Below are 26714 nucleotides of genomic sequence, written 5' to 3' on the forward strand. Positions count from 1 at the left end.
TGCAAGTGCTGAGGACGATCGTTTGGACGGTCCGGTCAACCTTTTAACCTTGACTACTATATCGATCGATCTATACTATATTGACCCACTTTTAAAGGGACACATCTTATCATCGTATCATCTATTTTATTAAATTCATCAAAGATCTTTTTTAAATATTAAATTATAGACTTCTAATAAAATTAGTTTTAATTAGCTAAGTAATGAAAAAGAAAGTTTCCTCTTATTTTAATTTTAAATCATTCTCCATTCGATCTTTAATTAACAGCATTGTTATTTAAAATTGATCAAATAAGATGACATTAGATTAATAACTAAGTTAATGCCGGTAACAAAATTTTAACACCTTAAAAATATTTCCATCAAAAATATATTTCATTACTTTTCAAAATAATTATATAATTTTTCAACTGACAGATATCTCCAAATTGACCACAAATATCGAAGAAAATTTAATATAACAGTTTACAACAATTAAATAACAGAGACCTTTTCTTTAACTTGCATTTTTTTTCCTTCCTTTGTTTTTTTTTGAAAATGGTTAACTAAACTAACCAGATTAATTAGTGTCTTAAAAAAAATTAAAGAAGCGAGGAGGGGGAGAGGTGGCCGCCCCCGCCGCCACCGCCGGATGAGAGGTCACCGTTTCCTCGTCCTTAGCCAATTCCGCTTCCGGCATCGCCTTCTGGTTGAGGTCAATTCTCAAGCCCATCGCCGTCGAGCACTCAGTCAGTGAGGACGATGGCCCAGCCATCGGCCTGTTCTCGGCTTCCGGCATCGCCTTCTGGTGGAGGAATTCTCTTGCTTTTGCTTCGCTTTCGCTTTGCTTTCGCTTCCACTTTTTTCGCTTCGCTTCGCTCAAGATCCAGCCTCCTTATATAGGAGCTCTCATCTTGCCTGCAATAAATGATCAAATTATGATCATTTAATGCTGAGTTTAATTTCGTCATTAATGGGTTTAATGTCTTCATTAATGTCAAAACGTTACAGAATCATTATTAATAAGATTAATGTCACATTAATTTCACATTAATGTTTCCATTACACCCTTGAACAAGATTCAAGTGGCAATATGTTGGTTCATTCTTTTGGGTAAATTTTACCTTAACCGGTCCGATATTCGACATGCGCAAGTCGTGCTCGCGCACGAGTCAACCTTGGTTCAGTACAATCCGGGTCCTGGATTTGCACCCACCCCTACACACTCATGCGTGAGAGTCTCTCCCATGCATATGTTTACAACGTCAATGGATGTGTCATAATTTAAACCAACAATAAACCCAAGAGACTTCTAATGTGGAACTAAACTCATGCACAATAAAATCTCTTCGTCTCCACCTCATTATTTCATTCACATTTCCACCAGCGTATGCCATGCATAAAGTACTTCAAAATAACCACTCTGCTTAAGTTACATAAATGTTGCACCAAACTGAAAACGAGCAGATGATAACTACATTAAATTTAAAAGGAGGATTACTAGTGCTAACAGCCATTAGATTTAAAAGTGTCTCATACACGTCCCTCTTCTTCGGGGATAGACTTGCTGACAAATTCAGCCATTGCTTTCATAGCTCCTTGTTCAGCTTCATCTTGACCCACCCCAGTTGACTGTTGTTGCTTCTTTCCAATTTTGAACGAATGATCACCTCCATCAATTACATGCAGCACACTGGGACACTTCATTTTCTTTCGAGTGTTTTCCAACTTATCCAGTGGGCGTAAACCATCCTTGCTTCCCTGTATTGATGTCCATTTTTGAGTCAGTAGATAACATAGCAGAAGAAACGAATAAGGCCCGAGCTAGCATCTTCTAAATAAAAAACAACACACTGACCATGAATCAGACCTGCACGAACAATAGTTGGAGTTTCTAGCTGCAACAAAGTCTCATCACGGATTGCTCCATTGATTCCCTAAAACACATGATAATAAGCTGAATACATCATAATGCCCAACTTGTTAGACTACATGTTCCATTCAACTGGACAGTGAGTTGGGATGTGTAAGAGAAGCACAATCAAACTGATGGATGTATGCAACCTTTTGAGTTACAAAAGATCATTTCTGGTTGAAATGAATGCAGGATTAAGTAGTGAAGACTTCATCAATTATTACATCATCAAAGTAAAGAGTGGATGACGGGGTTTAGTGCAATCAAAATTGAGTTTATAACTCTAAACAATTTTGAGAGATCAAAAGACTACCAAGTAGAGGAACATATTCATCATGGATCTTACTTTTCAAATGCTGATTCAATTACTTTGTTGTTTCTGTAATACAAGACATTCAACTTGAGACCTAAGAACTAAGAAGCCAAACTCAAACAGTAGCCAGTTGAAGCCTTCAAAGGAACCAAGAGAGGGAGAAAATCAATCGATCAAGATCTTCTCAGTCACACAATAATTCTTATTGCTTTTTCATCAAGAATAGACTCACATAGCTTTCAGAACTTATTTAATCGATGCTATAAGGAAAATATAGGCACCTTTAGTGGATAGCCCAAGCAAACAATTGCTGCGACAGGGATATCTTCTTTTGTAGTCACCATGCAGCTCACTCTATTAGAACGGCAAGTGTAAAGTAAAGATTAACATGAACAAAAAAAAAAAAGGACACAGAATTAGCTGATTGTCCCAATAAAGGTTCGTTACCTTGATCCCATGGACTTTCCTACCAAAACAAGAGGATGCCCAGGATGTTTGCTAACTGCATCTTTTACAACATCCAAGTGATGATCGACTAACTTTTCTGCTTTGGGAGGAGCCTTGCGTTTTCCACCAGATATATCTGCAAACCAAGTAAGCCATGTGCAGGATCACCTTTTTCCATATTGAGGAGCAGATCTTCCTCATCAAGTTTAAAGAAAAACATAGAGATTTCTTTTACAAACAATTTGCTGATAGCCAGAGTACGTATTATTTGTCCACTGAGCAAAGGAGTTTATATCTTTAGAGCTGATTGCCTGATTCCAACACAGTCAATTCCATAAAGAAACATTTAATGAATCATTCCAGGGGGGAAAACTCACAGGGATAGTCAAAAGTGACAACAATGGCATTCAATTCTTCCTCAATCTTTTTCTTCCATCTGAAAGGAGAACCAGTAGGATCTTAAGTCAGTAAAGGAACTCCTAAAGGTGTAAGCATCACTCGATCTCAACGAGATCACTTGAAAACGACTCAGAATAATGCTTAAGTCTGTTATAACCGAAAGAAAGGGGAATTTTTTCCCCCTTTGATTAAGAATTTCATATGACGATTCGGACAGAAACAAAGAGAAGAAAATAGGTATATTCACCGATAAAAACTGCAGCATCAGTAACCCTTCTGATTTTTGTCAACCATGAAGCAGACTCGATTTGGTGCAAATAGGAAGAGGAATCGGTGTCACCTGAGCATCCACTCGGAAGTGGACGGGGCTCCGGCGCCATGTGCGAAGACCACCAGAGGCGTGTTCCCCTTCGTTGCGGAGCTCTCGCTGATTGCCTTATCGTGCTGGTCCTGCCGACGGCGCTTCGACGGTGGAGGTGCGGCGGTAGCCATCGAGGCGGAGTTCCTCGGCCAAACCCTTCGAGGCCTAAATGAAAGTAGTTATAAAATAGAGAAAAACAACAAAACAAATTCCTCAAAAAGCGTTTCTTCATTTTTGAGCGCGGATCGGTCTTGTGTCACCCGCCGGATACTGCATTACTCAAAAAAAAAAAAAAAAAAAAAAAAAAAAAAAAAAACAAACTTTGGAAGAATTTTTCATTTGTCAAAATCAGGTTGGACGAGAGAGTGCAAATGGATATAATTCTTCAAAATATTTGAAGGGTATCTTTGGTTTGTGGTTATTTTTAATAATTTTTATCAATGAAAATTTTATTTGATTTAGGTAATCGATGATTCCCGAGTAATATTTCATATCCGATACATCAACAAAAGGGACATGTAATCCGGAATCGGAAAATTGAAGTTTTTCTTGATTCCGGGGTTAATGAAATTTTTTTACCCAAAATATCCTCGAATAAGAGAAAAATATGATAAAAAAAATAAAATAAAAAATAAAAAACTTTTTAAAAAATAAAAAAAAACATTAAAAATTTTAAAAATAGAAAAAACTTTAAAAAATTAAAAATAAGAAAAAACATTAAAAACTAGAAAAAATGTAAAAATAAATAAAAATAATAATATATATATATATATAAATAGAAAAAATATAAAAAAATAAAAAACATAAAAATAGAAGAAATAGAAGAAATAAAAAAAATAAAAAATGAAAAGAAATAAAAAATGGAAAAAAATAAAAAAACATTAAAATAAAGAAAAATATGAAAAATAAAAAATAAAAAACGTAGAGTTTAAAATAATAATAATAATAATAATAATATTATTATTATATGGTTAGTTTTGTAACTAAAGGTAATATAGTAAAATATTAAACTAGGTTATTCATTAAAATCTTCAAACAAATAAGTTTTTGTTGCATTACCTAGGTTGAACCAAACAACATTTGGTTATGTTTTATTCTCTATAACTTTGATTATGTGATTACTTGGTTGATATGGATATGGTTTAGGGTAGGGGAGGAATTAGGGGAAAAGAGAGGGGTAATTTGGGAAAGTCACGAGGTAGGGTTTTAAGGGGGTGTTTTCTTCTCCGTCGTCGCCAACAGGAAGGAAGAGGAGGTCTTTCTTCCTCCCTCCCAGGATCCTCGTCTGCGCCAACGCTGGGCGCGCTCATCCCTCTCCTTACCGCGCTACCACCACTACTCCCTTTTTCGCCGCTACCCTCTAGCTACGGCCGCCAGCAACGACCTTGGTCTTCTTCTTCCTCCTTCTCTCGATGCCGGCGACAACAACCTTTCTCTCCTTCTCCTTCTCCTTCTCACGACGCGCCACTGGATGGACTCGGCGCTGCCCTCCTCACACAGCGCAACCTCCTCTCCTTTCTCTTCTCCATGTTGCTGCGAGCACTGTTTCTCACTCCCGCTGACGCTGTCGACCATGAGCGGCCCTGACCGCCAGACGCCCACGCTCTACCCCCTTCCCCGCTTCACTCCAGCCACTCACCGTGGCTCCGACGACAACCCCAGTGTAGTTTCACGGCCCTCGCCACCGATCTAGCCTCTAAGCCTTGGCTGTCGTAGGCCCTGCTATCACCAATACAACTGTCTCCACTTCCATTGTGTTCCGACCTTCGCGCCGAATTGGCATGTATTCTGTGTTTCGACCTTTGCACTGAGCTGGTTTGTGTGTCATGTATTGATCTTTGTGTCGCTATTATTATCCGGTCTATGTGCCAATGTCATATCTCGGCTTGCGTGCCAAAATCATATCTTGGTCTGCGTGTCGACGTCTTATCTTGGCCTGCGTGCGGTGTCTTATCCCGACTTGTGTGTCGATGTCATAGTCCGGCCTGCGTGCCGAGGTCGCATCTAGTTTTGTGTCATTGCGTTCGGCTCCTCACCATTAGATTCATCCTACTCATAGTCATCTGCTCTTTCGGGTCACAACAACTCGAGTAGCGTCCCATCCAAGGGCATCCCCCTGGGCCAGGGTACGTTACCATACTCACTCTTTATTCGTTTCATTATTTTAGTGTTAGCCTGTTACTTTCGTTGGATCCGCCTCAAGCATCAAGGTACCAGGGACCAAGGTTGCCCGGTCACTGGTTGCAGGTAGCGTTGACCAGAGGACTTTTGATGACCCGGTCAACATTCTATCCACCTTACCCGACGGTCCATCTGACTCAGATTCCGGACAGGATCATTGGTAATCACATGACCAAGGTTATACATGATAACTTGAACCAAACACATATATAAGGTTTGTAGTACAACACATAATTTATGGGATTATTGTGGCACAAAAGCGAATACGCTCGCCCCCAGCGCCCCCGCCAACCCGTCCCAAGTTCAACACGGAGGAGGTAAATTACGGACGACTACTAGCCTTTAGAATAGTCACTAGCACATAAGGGAAGTATTTATCTCGACTTTGCCGAGATTCGAACCTCAGATCTCATTGTGGCAACACATCATGCGCTAGCCACTAGATCCATTCGAGGGGACCATAATTTATGGGATTATGATCTTATAAAGATTGATTTAGGGTCAGAATTAGATCGGTAGAATGGGATTGAAGGTAAGATCATATTTTTAAGGTCTAGGGTCTCTAAAAAAAGACTACAAGATGATTAGTGTTAGGAAAAAAAACTAAAATATTTTTATAATAGTATATGATATTGTCCACTTTGGGGGAAAAAAAATAAATCTGAAACTTTAGTTCTTCCCAGAATTCAGATTTCCTTTTGATACATATAAATCATATAAGATTAAACCGTGGATCATCCAATCAAATTATTTCTTTCTAATCAGAATTTAAATAAAAAAAATTAGTCAAAATAAAAGTGCCAAAGATTCTAATTTAATAAAATTAAAAAATAAAGAAAAAAATAAAGAAAAGATAAATCTTGTCTCAAATTCAAGCAAACAAAACAAAAAAAAAACCTTCAAAAGTATTATGTGAGATCTGAACTAGATTTATCATAAAATCTCTCAGTCCACCCATATAGCTTAATTGAACCATGACTCTTTTGGCGGTTAGTCTTTCTGTTATGACCAAAAGAATTAAAATATATATCTCTAGATATCATATTGTCTATTTTTAGATCTAAGTCCTCGTGATTTTATTTTTGATTTATACTTCAAAGGTTTTATACTAATGGAGATATTTTTCTCTTATAAGTTCATGATCATTTTCATATATTTTGAATATGAAATTTTGTTTACAACCATTGCAACTAAACAATTATAAGATGGTTCGGTTAAAAGGTTAGTAAAAACTATTAATTCCATTGATTTAAACACGAATATTGAAAATAATCTTTTAAAGACAGATTGATTCAATTGAATATCAGGAAATATGTGTCTATAATTCATAATTTTAGGGAAAGGAACAAAGAAAAAAATATTTTTGATGATCAAAACTGCAAGGATTAACTGAGCAAATGTTTTAAATAGTCTTAAAGCATTAACTCCGTAAAAGATGAAAATAATCTCAAATATAAAATATGAACTTGTGAAAAGATTTATATGATATTTTTTACTGGTTACAAAGATAAATATATCAAGGAGCTTCAATTTTGTATACTATGAGTCTTGTGATTCAATCCAAGTCAAAAATTTTAACCTCCTAATATATAGATTCATGGTAACGTAGGATCGTATCAATTCTATGATTGCGACTGATTTCACCAATCCTGCTCCGACATCACTATAAAAAATGATTCTGAACATTCTTGGATCATTTTGATACTTCTGAATCATATGATCGTATCATCCGACAAGATCGTACAATTATCCTACTCGTTATTTTGCAAACAAATATGGTACAACACACAAATGACTTTAAATATTTTCTGCTTCTCTTTGATGTTTCTTCTGGGAGAAGTCCGAAAGAGAAAACTCCTAACAAATTGAAAATTTAATATGTCAAAGAGAATCAGACGATTGACATGAAATTCAAATAGAAAAGTTTCTAATGAAATTTAATATGTCATCAAGTGTTCATGACTAAGACTCTGCTAAGTAGTATATGCTTTGCCTCCTATTTTAAAGCATGGTGTTTTCTTATCCGTTTTATTTGATCAGACACACACGGTGTTTGTATCCTTCTTCTGCCCTCAAACATGTGTTTCATTCTTTGTTCGATCAAGGGCTTTCCTTGTTTTAAAAGAGATCTAGCTCCTGCAAATATATTATTCATTATGCTGTAATATCTTGTAATATTTCAATACAAGATTGTTTCTTAGGCTTGATTTCATTCGTGACTTGTATATATATCTTGAATTTGAGATGTTATTGTGCCAAATTTCATCTTGCTTTCTTTACTTAAATGTATCTCGTTGAACTTCCACTTTACATAATTTTTTATTGATCTTTATTTATTGCTCCTCACTTTTTCTTTTATTGGAAATCTTGGTAGTCTTTGCAATAACATTTTTTTTCTTTTTTATCAAAGGGGAGATGCATCCACTGACGGGAAGGAGTTAACTACTTCAGATTGTCAAAAGTATGCGCTGATTCCTCACTCTAACAATTTCTTCTAATTTTCTAAGTTCCTCAATCGAGCACTGCTATTTTTGTTCCAGTGGTAAAATTATTTTTATTTGTTGTAGATACTACTATAACAAGACCACTAAGCAATCCAAATGGACAATTCCTGATGATCTTAAGGTTCTAGCTTGCTTTTCATTTTTATTTCATCTGTTATCTTTTTGTCCTGTTATAGTTTTACGCCAATCGCTAAACATGGCTTTTATATGATGAGATAATTTTAATTCACATTTTGATTTTAGCTTAGCCCGAGGGCACACAGAGAACATTGCTGCTAATCTGACATCAAATGAAATATGACTTTCTGCTGCCGTATTTGCTTTATGATTATGAATGTGACATTATGATAATGCATTACTTAATACCTTTGTGGGACTAGGATTTATTGGGAATCTAATCTACCTATAAATTTGAAGAATTTGGGCTGTAAATTGTTTGTCATTGCAATTAGAGCACCTAATTATTGGCAACTTGGTGTACCATAATGGAATACAGAGCATTTCTTGAATCCTGTGACTTTATAAAGGCATTACTCAACTTGATCATAGTATAGTATAGTATAGTATAGTATAGTATAGCTAGTATAGTAGTAGAGTCAATTGTTTTACTTAAATGTATTTTGATTTTGTTCTATCCCTGTACTTTAGGCAAACAAAACAGCCAGTGGAGAAAAGTCCAAGACCGTCTGGAGGATGACGGAAGATGCTCTGGACTAGAAAAGTTTGATGGGTTGCAAATTTCTCAGGTTAGCTAGTCATTTTTGTTAGTAGTTAACCTTTACTTATACAAGAATATATTGATGATTTAGAGAAAGAGGAGGAGCAGAGGAAGATACAGAAGGTGCATCTGACATCGTATGGCGTCAATTTCATATAGATTTTTTACTAGATATATAGATAAACTCACTTCATTCTTTCAATGTTTGCAGGAACGATTACGGCGTGTGGAAGAACGTAAGAACACTGATGAGTTCCGTATGTCGACGGAAGAAGATATCGTTGCTGGAATTCTTAACATTACAGAAACAAGAGGTATTAATTTTATTCTTTTTTTAATTATAATGTTAACTATAATCTTTTGTATCAACTATATGCTTACTAGTTGGTAAATGCACGTAACGTACGTGCATATTTTCACATAATAAAATCATGTTTATTATAATTCATGTTTACGTACATAATTTCGTGATCCGTCTACACTTGAATACTTGTAGTTTCTTACAATTAAAAAAAAAATGACGTCTCTGTTCGAGAAGGAATACTTCCTTTCGTTATCACTTATTCACTGGTAATGTAAGCTATTGCTTAACGTTGTGGATCCTTCATTTTCTTAAAATGATTTTAATGTTGTGGATCCTTCAGAATTTGCCTGAGCAACAAAAATTAATTAGACGTTGTTAAATGAGATCGTAAGTATTTTATATATTTTTCAACTGTGGCATTTTAAAAAACATATTATAATTTAATATGTATTATTATTATATATAGTATTTTTTTCCTATTCAGTAAAAATACAGCAACACATAGATGAAGATGAAGGTCCGTCAAAATTAAGATTGCTCCATCTTAATCGACATGTTATTTTGATTTTAATGTTCTCCTTTGATCGTACTCTCCTTAGTCAACTCAAAAATATTAGAAACTCAGTCAGTACATGTACATTTAGTCAGTCACCTTATCCTAACTCTAGGGGCTTAGCTCTTCCAGACTCTCATTCCAGTGCGAGTTATAAGTGAGCATATTCTTACGCTCAATAACTCACAGGATCAGCCTTTTACACTCTTATTCCCGAGCGAATTATTAGCAAACAAAGAAGTACCAGGAAAAAGGAAAAAGAAATATCAAAGACTGAGGCCCGACTAAATTTGCATTTATTTAATGAAGTATAGAGGACACTATGGTGAAAGGGGCAGCATTTGAGGACGTTATGATGGAACAAGTAAATCAGAGCCTGAGTCTAGTCAGTTGGACCTGAGCCTCCTTTGACTAGACTTGGAGGGGAGGCTTGTGATACGGTGTGTAATAGTGGGATCCGATAAGTTGGATAGTTAGAAGTTAAGGGGATGTGGCAGTCATAAGCCAAGGGGGTGTGACAATTAAAAGTCAAGGGGGCGTGAAAATCAGAAGTCAAGGGGACGTGGCAGTCATAAATCATGGGGACATGGCAGTTGAAAATCAAGCAGAGGGGCAGTCAACAGGTAGGGAAAGAGGAGGTAGGACCATGTAACGACGTTAACAACATGATTCTCGGTCAGGTTCTCACAGACTGAAACTCCATATCTGAGATACTTTGTTAGGCAGTCGGGGTGATACCTTACCTGGATATGACTGGTCGGGCTGTCACAGCCTGGTTGTACCTGCTCTCAGTAAGCTAAACTCTTGGTAAGCTAACTCCCGATCAGCTCTTGAACGATCTCTCTGCAACTCCCGACCCTCAAGGTTTAAGCCATGTGGTATACCCGATTGATTATCCCGAGCTGCCCTATTCATACCCGATCGGGACAGAAGACGCTACATGATAAGAAGGTCAGGGAATAGTATCAGAGAATAGCTGCTGCGTGTCAGAGAATATTTCGATGGTTTGCGGTCATCTGCGAATGGAGGCTTCCAGAGGATGCCACGTGTCCTCCATCACTCGACAGGACCTGACACCCGACATTCTCTGACATCGATCAGCCTCCAGAGGTGTGCACTGACATATAAAAAGGGAGGTCCTCTCCCTTGCGTAGGTACGCTCTCTCACACATTCGCACTTGTCTTCTACTTTCTTTCTCCTTCATACACTGTTCTTCTGGGGAAAAAGTACCTGACTTTAGTGTCGGAGGGCCTGCTGCGGGGACTTTTTTTCCTGGTTTTTGGCCTCTAACGCCTGTGTGCTTGTTTGAGTGTGCGCAGAGCTCAAGTATCGCCGGCTCAGTCATTGTCGGTCGTCAACATCACGTGGGAGTCCGTTTTCATAAGCGCATACGAGAAAGGTATCTCAGTCACCCCTCTGTGATCAACACCAGCAACAGTACACTCGCCTTTAATCCGACTCATATTCCGGACAAGATCACTACACATTAGAAAAAAAGAATATAAATAAAGAAATATGAGGAAAGGAAATGAAAAAAAAATACGAGAATGATTATTACCGTGTATATATATATATTTTAAACTTATTTAAAAATAATAATTACTGAAGTATTGTATTTTTTTTAAAAAAATAATATTTATAAACGAAGAAGTGGTCGTATGTTTTTATATTATTTAAAAAATAATAATATTTTTATATTATTTTTTTAAAAAATAAAATTTTTACATTTATTTAGATATATGTATGTTTAACCGTTATAAAAATCTTTAAAATTATCCCACGGATAAAAATATTTTTTCAAATAACTTTGTTTAAAATGGTTTACAAATTGTAAAAATTTAGATTTTTTAAGTTTAAAGTTTATGAAATTTTTTGGATGATACTTTAGACTCTATTTTGAATTTATTTCAAGTAATACCATTATTTTTAATATGATCAAAGGGGGAGAACTAGAGGTCAAGTTTAGGGGAGGGTACATCTTGATTTTTTGACCATTTTTTTAATTGCAAAGTTTATACTAATTACCTTACTGTTATTTGATTTTGGTTTACCCTACCTTAACTTGGATTGCTCACATCAAAAATGAAGAAATTGTAATTATCCCGTGATAATTTTGATGTAATCAACCAAGTCAAAGTTAGGTTCTGTTGTCTTTTGATGCCTTGTGTTTAAGTGTGAAGGACTATAGGAGAATAGAAAGTCGAGCGAAAAATGCAACTAGCAAGAATGACGGCACAGGAGAGAGTTGACGGACTCGGTGCATCTGAGAGACGAGGTGCTGCAGAAGAGTACGTTGGTGAATAACAAGGAGGCATCGACGTTTCCGAGGGATGAGAAGTCAGAACGGAAGATTGCTCGTGAAGGTTGAAAAATGGATTCGGGTGAGCCCTATTCCGGATAGCCGAAATCATCCAAGTGAGCGGAGCCGGAGCGAAAGACTCGGACAGAAAGTCAACATAAAGTTGACTGGCATCCAGAGCTACTCCGAGCGCTCGAACTAGTTTAGTTCAACTGGGGCCCCTTGGCAAGGCGCCCCTGTGCGAAGGAAATCAGGGCGCCCGGACCATAGAAATTTATCCAGATCGAGTTGTTACGATTCGTTGCATCGTGGATAAAGTTTTATTCATACCAAGGTACCCGAAACCCTTTCAGGTGCTCAAAGCAAGGCTATAATAATCTTAACACTCAAAACAACACACTCTATACTCCAATTCTATTTCTGTTTTAGTTTACGAGTTTAATTTCCTTGTACGAGGTTTTTCCGCCTCCAACGTTTTGTTCGAGAAGAAGGAGATTTGTCTATCGAGCCGACTTTTCTTGGAGTAGCAATCCTCTTATTGTCATCCAAATAAAAACTCTTTTGTCTCGTACTTGTTTCATTTCATTCTTTATTATTTAAAGTGTGTAATTGTGTTAAACCCCGATTGTTTGAGAAAAGTATTTTTTATTTTATATTGTGCAATATAATTCACCTCTTTTTGTAGGCCGTCAAAGGACCAACAATGATATTTTGCTTGTTGGTATAATTTTTCTAAAGTTTTTTTTAGTGAAATTGCACTAATTTATTTTAATAATAGCTTCATTTGCGATTTATAATTAAGTTTTTGGATATGAAAAATATGGTTTAGAATATTTTCAAAGGCTGCGTATGTTTGTTTAGTTGTTTAAGGGTTTTCTTTTATTATCGAATAAAATTTCTTTCTTATAAAAAAAACCTCTTTGTTTGTCAATATAATTTCTCATCTTCTTCAATCGGTCTACAAAATAATCATTATTTTAACCGGTGTAATTTGGCCGTGTGAATATTGTAGCAGTGGCAGCGGTGGTTTTAATTTGCTCCAAATTAATTAAAATTTTCCACTGTAAACTCTTGATCGCATCCGGTGTTTGTGATTTTATAATGTTCACGATTATTTAACATTACTTAAACCGTATGCTAGCAGCTGTGGCATTAGAGATACATATATGCATATGCAACTCATGGAGTCGTCTGGAAATATAAGTGACTCTTGTCCGTTGAAAATTTGAACCATCGGTCTATTTGACTAATTTGAACTCCTTAAACTAATCGGTATATATATATATATATATATTTAATTTTTTAAAAAAGAATATTTACTGAATTATTGTATTTTAAAAAATAATAATATTTATAAACGAAGAAGTGGTGGTTAGTAGAAAAATATTAACAAAAAAATAATTCAATTATTAAAGAAGAAAAGTAATATCATGTGTAATCGTCTCTTCGTCATATAGTTCAAGTGCAAATTAGTGTCGTATTAAGTGTTGTACTATTTTTTTTCATAATTAATTTCCAACACTGTTAAAGAACTAAATAATGATGCATTTATACAAGTAGTGTAATTCTCCAACACTTTGCTATAGTCATATAGATTGTCAATGCTTCCGAGATGCTAAATAGATAATCTACAAGATCCGCTCCCGCTTCAACATAAACAATATCGATCGCCATTAGTTTTGTTCCCTTGTAACTTGACAGTTATTTGTTGATCAGGTCTAGATTTCCTTAAATGAGACATTAATTAATCAAACTAACCAGATTAATTAATGTCTTAAAAGAAATTAAAAGAAAGTAAAGAAGCGAGGAGGGGGAGAGGTGGCCGCCGCCGCCGGATGAGACCTCACTGTTTCCTCTTCCTTAGCCAATTCCGCTTCCGGCATCGCCTCCTGGTTGAGGTCAATTAACAAGCCCATCGCCGTCGAGCACTCAGTCAGCGAGGACGATGGCCCAGCCATCGGCCTGTTCTCGGCTGCGGCTTGCCGTCTCTTCCTCTCGTAGTGAGCCCTCATGTGCCCGCCTAGCGCTGGCCCCGTCGCGAACGACTTGGAGCACAAAGAGCAAGCGTGAGGCTTGTTTTGGTCCGCTGCTCCGGTGACGACGGCCGCTGATGCGGCGGCTCTGTATTCGGCAGGGAACTTCCGAATATGGCTGGCTTTGTGGCCCCCCAAGGCCTGGTAGGAAGAGAACACCTTACCGCACTGGGATACAGACGGAGACGGCTGTCGGATAGGCGGCTGCGGCGGAAGTGGCTTGTCCTGCTGCGACAGCGACGACAGTGAAATTGGAGACAACTCTTGCCGCTGTTTTGGTGGAGACGGGTATGGCGACGGAAGTGACTGGCTCCGTTTCTCCACCTCCGGCTGAGAAAGCGGGGACCTTTCTTCCTCTGCCGGAGTCATCTTTGATAAGTCCACGAGCGTGAGGGCACACTCCTTCTCTTTTTCGGTGTGCCATGAAAACGACAGAGTCGATTGGCGGCGACGCTCTGTTCGCCTGCCCTTAGGCACCTTGGAGAAGGACGGCAGAGAATTGTAACTGCCGGTCGCCATTGCTCTGTTTATTGTTGTGGAAGAGGAGAAGAGATTAGAAGAGATTAGTTGTGTTATATTTATAGGGACAAGACGAGAATCAGAAACGAATTAACTGGATGTTGTTTTTGTTAACGAATCAATGCAAATCAAATAATTCATTATTTTTTCCTTAATAGCGCTCGACTCGAATTACCCCGTGTATTCATTATATTAGGAAATAATTTTTATAAATGTAGAAAATTTTGATTAGAGTTTAATTTTATTAGAGGAATTAATTTATAATGTATATCAATCATGATTTAATTTCCTATATTGGGTTTCTAAATATTACCAGATAACAACAAATTTCATTACACAACTAATTAGGTTTAGAATATTTAATTAATTATTTAATAATATGATTGGGAAATCAACCCGATCTTTTCTCGTATTTGTAAATATATCTTATTTTTATGAAGAAAAAAACAGCAAATCAATATTATTCTAAATCTTCCGATTTTTCTACAATCATAATTAACGATTTCCATCGTCAGTTGTTCTTGAACCTGAAAACAATTTAATTGTATCTAGGAAAATCATCTAATTAATATAGAAATATTTAACAAAGAGTGTCTGCTCAAAATAGTATAGAAATAACTAACAAAGAGTATCTGCTCAAAAAATACTATAGAAAGAATTAACAAAAAAAGTATCTGCTCAAAATATATAAATATTTTAATTGATCGGATATCAATTAATTATTATAAAATATATTTATTCACAACAAGTAAAAGATAATTATATAACAAAATTTAGGATCATGCTCCTCTATCAGAAAGAAAATTAAATAAGATACACGTGTTTTCTAACATTTATTTATGAGATAAGTCATATTTTATGAAACACTGATATTCTTATTAATTTGGTACGGACTTTATATCACACCCAATTTTTTTTTTAGGTTCATGTTTACTTTGGTATAAAAATTTTAACATGGTCATGTCATTAAGTTACTTGATTAGTTTTAAAGTTTATCATAATTATACTTGCTTCAAAATTTTCACACAAAGGTTGTTTCTCTACACGGTTATTTTTTGTAGTATTTAATTTGTCGGTGCGTCTCTTATCATACATCTGTCAATAGCATGTTGATTGTATTATAATTAATTAGCCAAGTTGTCAGTAAGTGTTCGTGACTAAGATGTACTACTCTAAGGGCTGACGAGCGTGGTCATTCGGCAGATATCCAAGTATACTTCTGATTAATTATCTCTTTGTTGGAGCTATATTCGGTGTTGCTCGATAGTCACACGGTTTTCATCATATTATCTTTCTGGTTGATGGTAATGGCGGCGTTCAGGAGAGGGCGATAGACGGCGGAATGCTTGGGAGAGTGGGTCCGCACGGCTTTGGGTTGAGATGGTAACAATACTCCATATTATGAGTTGCCGAGCGATGATAAGAGCAGAAGAGCGGGGTCCACTGTCAGGGCCCAGCGAGTTTTGATCGCTTGATCTCCACAGATTGGACCACATGGGCTCGGGGCTCCTGATGTTGATGCATTGTGCCTACTCGAGGCCCTTTTGGCGATTGATGGGTGGGGGACGCTCGGCGCTCCGGGATAGTCACTGGCTCGGAATCACTTCTTTTTTCGAGCTAACTGGTCTCTTCAACATTGATGCAATTCGTGGCTTGTCTGAGCAAATGATCAAAATCTCTTGGAGGTTTCCTGATAAGAGAGCGAAAAAAAAATTATTATCTATAAACCCTTGGGAGAAGACATTTATCAAGATTTTCTATGTGGCTGATGGGACGCCCATGACCACTTAATTGAATCTCTTAAAATATGTTTGTAATGCTTCCTTAGACCCTTGTTTGATTACGAACAAGTTCACGTTCGTCTTTTGGTAGCGACGACTGCTAGTAAAGTATTGTAGAGAAGCCGGTCGAAAATCTTTGAAGCTGCAGATCAATATGATAGGCAAGCGCTTGAACCACCTCTGCGTCGATCTAAAGAGTGTGGTGAGGAACACTCAGCACTTGACTCTATCGGTGTATTGGTGGAGCTTGGCTATGTTATCGAATTTCAATAGATGGTCCTCGGGGTCAGTTGACCCTGTGTACTTTCGGACCGTTAAAGGTTTGAAGTGAGGTGACAATTGATCGTCGAGGATCTCTTGGGAGAATTGTTTGTTGCTCCACTCGAGAGAGTCATTGAGTCAGGTTGCTTTGCCCTTTTGTGTGTCCTCGACGAGCGCATTCTCAGAAGATGATCCTTGTGTCCTTTCAGCTCGGCCATGCTCTCCCGATCGGGCGTGCGAAATAACGCCTTGTGGTATGGGATTAACGCATTCGGTACTTGTTGGTGGTCAATAGGGTCTTCTGCTCGAGTTCTTTGGTTAGCTCGCTGACCTATCACCAATACAGCTGGGTCCTTGGACGCTCGACAGTCGGCTGCCATCTCATGTTGCTGCTGCACCATCTTTGCAGCTTGGACATTAATTAGTATCTCTAACTCTTTTTGAGTTAATGTTATTGTAGTGAGTCATCCAACATCTTCCATCTTCACGTCTCGAATGTCGGTGCAGTTCACATATACGACGCCAAATATGATCCTTTTCGAAAGCTGAGAAGATGGTTGGCTAGGCACGTGGCTCTGTAGTTGACTGGAAGAAGACTCCGTTGTGGCTCTAGTGTTGACTGGAAGAAGACTCCGTGGTGGCTCTGGTGTTGACGGGAATAAGACTCCGCAATGGCTCTGGTGTTGACTGGAGGAAGACTTCGCGTTGTCCTGTAAGATCAGGAGAGTTAGTGCCGGGCTAGGGAAGGGTCCCCGACGTTAGCCTACCGATGCTCAAGTCAGTGATCCGAGTATGAGGAGAAGAATAGTAAGTAAACTGTAGCAATGAGCATGTTTGACTATGAAATATCACATACCTCCGCTTGTGAATGGAGATCCCCTATTATAGTGGCACTATAGAGTCCGTACACGCATCTCAAAGTATATGTACATTTTCCAAAACGTCTTAGGAAAAGACAAGTCAAAAAATATCTTATGACATATTTACTTAAGCAAGTACATAAATATCTGATATGACTGGCTAGAAGCTTCTAAAGTACTATTTATTTGCTGTACATTCTCTATTATCGATGACACATACTTTCAAAAGAGTACGATAAGATGTGTAGGTGGATCCCGCTGTAGGTCGACTACAAGTCGTTCGGTCGAGACGTCACCAGCTCAGCCATACTGAATGGAGCTATCGACCTATTCTTCACTCGATCGTGCTATTGTCGAAGGGGTGTATTGCGTCCGATCAGATCGGAGGTCCGATTGGCCAAGACAGTTGATCAGATAACTTAGTGTTAGGCTCTTGACCTTGACTGCAAGTGCTAAGGACGATCTCTTGGACGGTCTTGTCAACCTTTTAAGTCCGCCCTGCCATGTAATCCACTCGGGCAACTGATAATATTACGAGTACCTTTGAACTCTTATTAATTTTGACCACTATATCAGCTGATCTATACTATCTTGACCCACTTTTAGAGGGGTGCATCTTATCATCGTATCATATATTTTATTAAATTCACCAAAGATCTTTTTTAAATATTAAATTACAAACTTCTAATAAAATTAGTTTTAATTAGTTAATTAATAGAAAAGAAAGTTTCCTCTTATTGTAATTTTAAATCATTCTCCATTCGATTTTAATTAACAGCATTGTTATTTAAAATTGATCAAATAAGATGACATCAGTTAGATTAATAACTAAGTTAATGGTGATAACAAAATTTGAAAACCTTAAAAAAAATTTCATCAAAAATATATTTCATTACTTTCCAAAATATTTGCATAATTCTTCAACAGACAGATATCTCCAAATTGACCACAAATATCGAAAAAAAAAATTTAATGTAGCAGTTTACAACAATCAAATAACCTAGACCTTTTCTTTAATTTGCATTTTTTTCCTTTCTTTGTTTTTTCAAAATGTTTAATCAAATTAATCAGATTAATTAACGTCTTAAAAGAAAGTAAAGATCCTGTCGGATACAGGTATAGTTCCCATATATGATGCTAAATATGATCCTGTCTGAAAGCTGAGAAGATGGTTGGCTGGGCACGCATTTCTGCAATTGACTAGAAGAATAATCCGCAGTGGCTCTGGTGTTGACTGGAAGAAGACTTCGCGGTGACCCTGGTGTTGACTGGAAGAAAACTTCGCGGTGGCTCTAGTGTTGATTGGAGGAAGACTTTGCGCTGTCTTCCAAGATCAGGAGAATTAGTGCCGGACCAGGGAAAGGTCTCCGACATTGACTTTTTGATGCTCAAATCAGTGATCCATGTATGAGCAGAAGAATAGTAAGTAGACTGTAGCAATGAGCATATTCAACTATAAAATATCACACACCTCCACCTGTGAATGGAGATCCCCTTTTATAGTAGCATATAATATCTGTGCACGCATCTCAAAGTATATGTATATTTTCCAAAACGTCTTAGGAAAAGACAAGTCAAAAAGTGTTTTCTGACACATTTACTTAAGCAAGTACGTAAATATCTAATATGGATGGCTAGAAACTTCTAAAGTACTATTTGTTTGCTGTACATTATCTGTTATCGATGACACAAACTTTCAAAAGAGTACGATAAGATGTGTAGGTGGATTCCGCTGTAGGTCAACTGCCAGGAGGAATCACCTCTAGTAGAGGGGCCAGAGGCAAAGAGGTATCCCCATCAAGGGGCACTGGAACAACCTCCATCAGAGCTAACGAAGGGGGGAATGTGATGACAGGTGCTGAGGTAGGTGTGGCAATTGTAGCGATCTCCGCCTTGGTTATATCAATCATTTCAACACCTTGTACCTCCAATTCAATATCAGTCATTATAAAGGCATTCTCAAATGCAGCTTTAAGCATTGTGGCAGCTGTAATAAAAGAAGTATTTTTAGTTAGTTAGAAAATAAGAATCAAGGAAAGGAGCAGGATGGTACCAACAGATAGTTGAAGAGGAGTTGGAAGATGGTTTAGCCTAAACATGTGAAGCGGCCCCTTCTTGAGCAAAGAAGTGTTGTTGAGCTTCATATTTTAAAGTTACTCAGAAACACTGAAGTAGCCTCATATTAGGTGATTGTCTCTTACAGGAGAAGTAGGTAAATCTCGTTGCAAACGGCTCGGCTAAAACATGAGAATAAGAGGTCGGATGCAGAAAAATTGAGATTTCCACCCCTTATGAGAAGTAGGAAGGTTCTTGAGCAGACCATGACCCACTCGGGAGGAGAAGAGAAATACCCCATCTTCCATCTTCCTAGGATAAAAGAAACAATGGAACAAATGAGCACTCAGAGGTAAGCAATATAAATAGAACAAAATAACTATGTCAGTCAAGATGCGAAAGGAGTTAGACCCTAACTAGGACAAGGGACTAGTATTACAATATTCAGAGAAAAAATGATGAACGAGGTAGCGTAGTCCTCTTATCAAGTGACTGCGGAAGAAGGTGGCACATCCTGGTGGTGAATGGTCAAGACGATCATTACCATTAGGAAATATCAAGACGTGATTATCCGAAATCTCGTAGGTGGTTCTTAAGCGATCTAAGAAGACATTACTAAAACTAGACTCTATAGATCAGTACCAGGGAATGGACGAGGAGGAAGACCATGTTGCCATCACAAAGATCAAAACCAAAACGATGAAGAACTAAAAGTAGACTGGAGAACGTTCAAACAACGGAAAAAGCTAAAAACTTTCTCTAGTATGAAAATGCAAAAAACTTGAAGCGGAAGCAAAGAAGAAAGTCGGCGGAAATAAGGGCAGGGTTGCATAAAATGATAAGGGCTTCTCCACCATATTTATACCCATTACCATTTAATCAGAACCTTTAGATCATGATCATAATAGGAGTAGGGGAATACTATTGGTCATTGGATTGAGCTCGTATTACGAGAATGAAATAATCATTATGCTAAAGATAGGCGGTTCTTCTTCGTCAAAGGTCACATCACATTAATTTGATATAACCTTGGAGATAAAGGTATTCTTTAGGATTGGAAGTGATGGCTGACAAGGCATGCCTGACTTTAAGAGGCATGTTAATAATTAAAGCGAGGATCTCATTAAAGATAAGTTAAATATTTTCTTGTCCACGTGTACAACGGACCAAACTGAAACTTGGTTACATGATGCTGCAATCCAGTCAGTCGGACTTGCACCTCCTTCGCCTATACCTAAAAGGGGGATTAGTGATGCAAGGGTATTTCCTAGATACCATGTGGCCAAGAGGGTCAATAATCAAGCTAGGATGGCATGCGGGGTCAACACGGGATGACTCTCAACTACTCCCGACTCCCGACTATGTCCAGCGCCCAACTCTCCATTATTTCCGACTCTCAGCTACTCCCGACTCCCAACTACGCCCGATACTTGACTTCCGATTACTTCCGACTCTCAGCTACTCTTGACTCCAGGCTATGTCCGGTGCCCGAATCCCGGATACTTAGAGCAACAAAGTGTTATGTTATTCATGGGGGATAATGAATAGCGCAACTGTTACTACAAGAAAGCCGTAAAACGCAACTATTAACTTTGACATAAATGGGTCGTAATGGACATTTATTTCGGGGATGGTGGCAACAATAGCTAGAAATAAGGGGGCATGGGGAGTACATGATGGAGAGGTCCTATCCTATAAAAGGTATTCAACTCTCATGAGCAAAGGTACGAGAACACATACTTTCAAAACTCTAATTTCTAACCATTACTTTCTTCTTCATAAAAAGTTTACTTGAGAGTCAGACTGGCTACTCTAGGGATTTCCCCGGCCATCATTCTAACTTATTTTGTTGTGAGTCTTCTTCTTCATAGAGCGGAAGTCGTGCCACCCTCCTGGTCAACAAGAATAGTAGCGTATTACCGACAAGTCAACCGTCTCCGTTCTCAGACAAATATCATGTGCTTTAAAGTTTTCTAGAAAGTGGAAAACCACATTTGCTTTTCATAAGAGATCATTGCTGAACACAGTTACGGATTTATAGCAAGTAAACGTATGTTCTATAGTATATTGTCGATGCTACAGAAGTCGGATATAGATGGGTCATATTAAGAATGTTCATTTTTCTCAGAACAGATATCCATATACTTAACCTGACATGACATTCACAAATGTAGAATTTTTAGCTATAATTACCAGAGAAAAAAAAAGGAATTTTAACTAGAATGTAGTGATTTATTAATTAGTTGTATCGGGTTGATTGTTGCAATTGGGCATTTGAAGAACTTTAACAAGAATTAACTTCAGTTATGACCATTTAAATGTGTTTTGCTTGTTTACATGCAAAGACATGATATTTTGTTTATTGGTATAATTTTTCGAAAGTTTTTTTAGAGAAATTGCACTAATCTATCTTAATAATTAATAGCTTCAAATGCGATTTCTAAGTTTTCAAAAAAATATTGTTTAGAATCTATTCGTAGACTCCAAATATTTGTTTAATTGTCTAAATGTTATCTTTTGTTAATGTAAACTCTTGAGCGCGTACTGTAAATTCTTGTAAATATTTATAAATGGATTCATAGGCTGCAATCGGATTATTTCAAGTTGATCTAAATCCGACCTATTAATTAATCATGTCAATTAAATCGATCCAAATTTAATCAGAATCTAATAAGATCTTATCTTAATATCATTTTTTTCATATTTGATTTAGACCATGTTGGATAAGAAATACCATCCCTAATCCATATATGCATGCAACTCATGGAGTCGTCTGAAAATACAAGTGACTCTTGTCCGTTGAAAATTTAAAACATCAATCTATTTGACCAATTGACCTCCTTAAAGTAATCTCATTAAACATAAAGATAAACTATATTGCAACAATTTTAAGACTACATGTGCATTATTATAGCCACCATAAATCATCCCATTCATGGAAGAGAAAAAAAAAAGAATTACTTCAATCAATGACAGAAAAAAATATTTATTTAAATACATGCAAGGGTTCATATCATAGGATGCCCTGTTATATTCAAAGTCGAACCACAAAAGTATACTAACAATTTAATTTGATGACTAATACGGTAGTTTTAAACTTCCTTTCAAAACTATCAAACCCTACACATAAAAAGAAACAAAAAAAAAATTAGAATATAAATAAAGAATTATGAGGAAAGGAAATGCAAAAAATACGAGAACGATTATTATCGTGTGTATATATATTTATTTAAAAATAATAATTACTGATTTATTGTATTTTTAAAAAAGTAATATTCATAAACGAAAAAGTGGTCGTTAGTAGAAAAATATTAATAAAAAAACAATTTAATTATTACAGAAGAAAAGTAAGATCATACCTCTCGTCCTCCTAGTGTAATCGTCTCTTCTTCGATATCGTCCAAGTGCAAAGTGTCGTATTCAGTGTTGTATTTTTTCATAATATCCAACGCTGTTAAAGAACTAAATGGATATACACCCATATCTTCCGCTACTAAAAACTTATTCGATCTTTTCATGAATCTCCCACCGCCTTTGGAACCACCAACGGGAGACTTTGGATCAACAAGTATCATCTTTGACATTTCAGCAGCTCCTCGAGGGAATAATGCTCTTAAATCAAGCCAATAGTCTTCTTCTCTTATTTCTAAAAGTTGATTATCACAACGATAGTGGGAGGCCACAATTGGAAGTGTAAGTTCCCATAAGCACTGCTCTGATTTGATGCATTTATACAAGTAATGTAATTCTCGAACACTTTGATATAGATTGTCAATGCTTCCGATGCCAGAGACCCCATCTAATAGATTCACCACAGCCCCCAAAGTAAGTGTAAGAAAACTAAATAGATAATCTACAAGATCCGCTCCCGCTTCAACATAAACAATATCGTCATTAGTTTTGTTCCATTGTAACTTGACAATTATTTCTTTAGATATAGATTTCCTCCTTAAATGAAATAGTGGGGATATATTTCTAGAGATAACTACACCATTGCCATTTTGCTCTAATTTCCTCTCTTTCAGGAAAACATTTGTCAATACAGTTTTGGATTCTGCCAATGAGTTTTTGAGTATATCCAGAACCTACATAAACAAATTCAATTACAAGAATTATATAAATATATATATATATATAGATTTCGTTTAGCAGTACGTACGTACCGTAGATCTTTGGAGCGTCACTCTCCTTTGCTCCAAGGGGCAGCTGTCAAAATTTTCAATTCCGTGTTTTTTCATCTCTGCCAAAGTATTCTTCGTGGAGCTCTGCATCACATATAGATCATCTGTAACCAGAAACCTCCCCCCTTTTACTACAAAAACGCCGCCAATATTTTCTTCCTTTTTCTCTTTAGCAAAATTAATATGATCCTTTAATTCCTTGTCCACATGGAATTCACCTGCAATTCTATCATCAATCGACGAATAATAACGTGTCATGGTGCGGCCACACTGCGAACACACAGTATGTGCTTCTCTGCTACAAGGTTTTCTTCCGTTGTAGAAGCAATCAGGGGTCTTGCAAATATAAATGCTCCGTGGATATGAATCGTCAGGGCGAAGCTTTAGATCCTCGCATCTTAAATCAGACACGCTTCTCGGAGCCAGCAACATCGTTTTGCAGGCTTCTGTGCTGAAGTAATCGATATCGAGTTTCTGGACGCTCTCGTAAAGGCGATCCATGAAGCCGAGGGAGGATTGCTTCTCGAGGATACGGACGATGGTGCCCAACGGCAACGTCAGAAAGCTAAACAATACGTCTATAAAATCGCTATTTGACTCCGCCAATATCACGCGTTCCTTTTTCACGTCGATCAGAAGACTGATTTCCATAGTTATTAGTAGTTCTTCAACCAGCATCAGCCAATTTAATCGTATCTACTAAAACGATGTATATATGTATGCTCGTGAACACAAGTTTTTTTTTTAAAACCAAAACTTAATATAATGCGATTGATGAGGAGATTTGGCTTTGCTTAAAAGGGGCACTAATTTGACACGGTCATTGTTTATCTTTAAATTAATTAAACAAAAAAAAAGACATTCTATTTTTAGTTTAAAATTTAAAAACAATTATTAACATTTGTTAATTGACTGTTTCAATTAGGGAATTACTTTTTGCCATCATATCTTAGTGGATCTCAAAATAATTTAGGGAAAAAAAATAAAAATAAATCCATGTATCAATTAATTAATTATTATAAAATATATTGACAATAAGGTAAAAGATAATTATATAACTTAGTAATTTACTGACGCTGTGGATATGTATCCAGTTAAATTTTACAAAATTTAAACAATCAAAAAAATTTAGGGTCATGCTAAAGAAAACTAAATAAGGTAAAATCAAACAGGATTTTTGTTGATAATCTTGGATGGATAATCAAAGTTATCAAGGATAATCCCTAATCAAACGCACCCTTATGGTTAATTCCCAAGCAGTGGTTTCATTTCACGTGTTTCCTAATATTTATTTTTCCACTTCGACTTTGGTACTCATATAGATCGTTTCTCTCCATGGTACAGTAAAGTCCTCTCCATCCCCGATCAAGGTAATATTAATAATTTAGATGAATGAAAAACTAATAATATATAATATATATAGTATGTTTTTCTTTATTTTTTTATAATTTTTTCCTTTATTTGTTTACTTTGATTGTGATCAGCGTTCCACTAAAATGTCTGTCATGCCTCATATTAGTATACGGTATTCTTTGTCCTTTCATTAGTTTTGTACATTATTCTTTTTTATTATGATTCATCCAAAAAAAAGCATTTCAGATACTATTATAATAAGAAGACTAGGAAATCTGTCTGGGAGAAGCCCCTTGAATTGATGACGTCTATTGAGATAAGTCATTTTATGAAACACTGATATTCTTGTTAATTTTGGTACGGACTTCATATCACACCAATTTTTTTTCTTTAGGTTCATGTTTGCCTTGGTATAAAAAGTTTAACATGGTCATGTCGATTAAGTTACTTGATTAGTTTTAAAGTTTATCACACTTGTACTTGCTTCAAAATTCTCACACAAAGGTATATATCTTCCCTACATGGTTATTTTCTACAGTATTTAATTTGCCGGTGCATATCTTATCATACATATGCCAATAACATGTTGATTGTACTATAATTAATTAGCCAAATTGTCACCAAGTGTTCGTGATTAAGACGTACTATGCTAAGTAGGATATATATTCTTTGCCTCCTATTTTAAAGTACAACTCTTCTCAAGCATGGTATTTACTTACCCGTTTTATTTGATCAGACACACATGGTGTTTGTATCTTCTTCTGCCCTCAAACATGTGTCTCATTCTTTGCTCGATCAAGGGCTTTCCTTGTTTTTAAATAGATTTAGCTCCGGCAAATACATTATTCATTAACTTGGGCGAGTTTGGTGCATGGTTCAAATTATGTTGTACCTAATATCTAGTGAACAAGAAAATATTTCACTACAAGATTGTTTCTTGGCCTTGACTTCATTCGTGGCTTGTATATATATCTTGAATTTGACATGTTATCCTGCCAAATTTCATCTTGCTTTCTTTACTTAAATGTATCTGGTTGAACTTCCTCTTTACAAAATTTTTTATTGGTCTTTATTTATTGCTCCTCACTTATTCTTTTATTGGAAATCTCATTAATTAGTCTTTGGAGTACCATAACATTTTTTCTTTTTGTATCAGAGGGCAGATGCATCCACAGGCCGGAAGGAGTTTACTACCTCAGATGGTCAAAAGTATGCACTGATTTCTCCCTTTAACAATTTCTTCTAGTTTTCTAAGTTCCTCCAGCACCGCTGTTTTTGTTCCATTGGTAAGATTATTTTTATTTGTTGTAGATACTACTATAACAAGACCACAAAGCAATCCAAATGGACAATTCCTGATGATCTTAAGGTTCTAGTTGGCTTTTCATTTTTATTTCATCTGTTATATCTTTTTGTCCTGTTATACTTTTACGCCAATAGCTAAACATGCATGGCTTTATATATGATGAGATAATTTTTACTCACACTTTGATTTTAGCTAGCCCGGGAGCAGACAGAGAACACTGCTGCTAATCTGACATCAAATGAAACATGGCTTTCTGCTGCCCTATTTTCTTTATGATTATGAATGTGACATTATGATAATGCATTACTTAATACCTTTGTGGGACTAGGATTTATTGGGAATCTAATCTACCTATATATTTGAAAATTTTGGGCTGTAAATTGTTTGTTAT

General features: G+C 36.6%; 2 protein-coding genes across 3 annotated transcripts; both read right to left on the bottom strand.

Moving 5' to 3' along the window:
• Nucleotides 1-1311: 1311 nt before the first annotated feature.
• On the bottom strand, nt 1312-3597 carry LOC122035963. 2 transcript variants are annotated; one of them, XM_042595124.1, is made up of 6 exons: nt 3394-3597; nt 3032-3090; nt 2655-2790; nt 2489-2561; nt 1850-1916; nt 1312-1740 (listed from the first exon to the last, which is right to left on the bottom strand). In XM_042595124.1, exons 1-6 carry the CDS (start codon nt 3543-3545, stop codon nt 1709-1711), a joined length of 519 nt encoding a protein of 172 aa, XP_042451058.1. In that variant the 5' UTR covers nt 3546-3597; the 3' UTR covers nt 1312-1708. The 2 variants fall into 2 exon arrangements, with proteins under 2 accessions (XP_042451058.1, XP_042451057.1); XM_042595123.1 differs by having other exon boundaries at nt 1838-1916.
• A 15570-nt stretch (nt 3598-19167) lies between these two features.
• Nucleotides 19168-24342, bottom strand: LOC122035953. The gene is made up of 4 exons (XM_042595112.1): nt 23647-24342; nt 22843-23568; nt 19482-19566; nt 19168-19415 (listed from the first exon to the last, which is right to left on the bottom strand). The coding sequence occupies exons 1-4, from the start codon at nt 24340-24342 to the stop codon at nt 19168-19170; spliced, it is 1755 nt and encodes a 584-aa protein (XP_042451046.1).
• Between the last annotated feature and the right edge of the window lie 2372 nt (nt 24343-26714).

Source organism: Zingiber officinale, unplaced genomic scaffold, assembly GCF_018446385.1.
Source record: "Zingiber officinale cultivar Zhangliang unplaced genomic scaffold, Zo_v1.1 ctg127, whole genome shotgun sequence".
In the NCBI taxonomy this organism is placed as follows: Eukaryota; Viridiplantae; Streptophyta; class Magnoliopsida; order Zingiberales; family Zingiberaceae; genus Zingiber; species Zingiber officinale.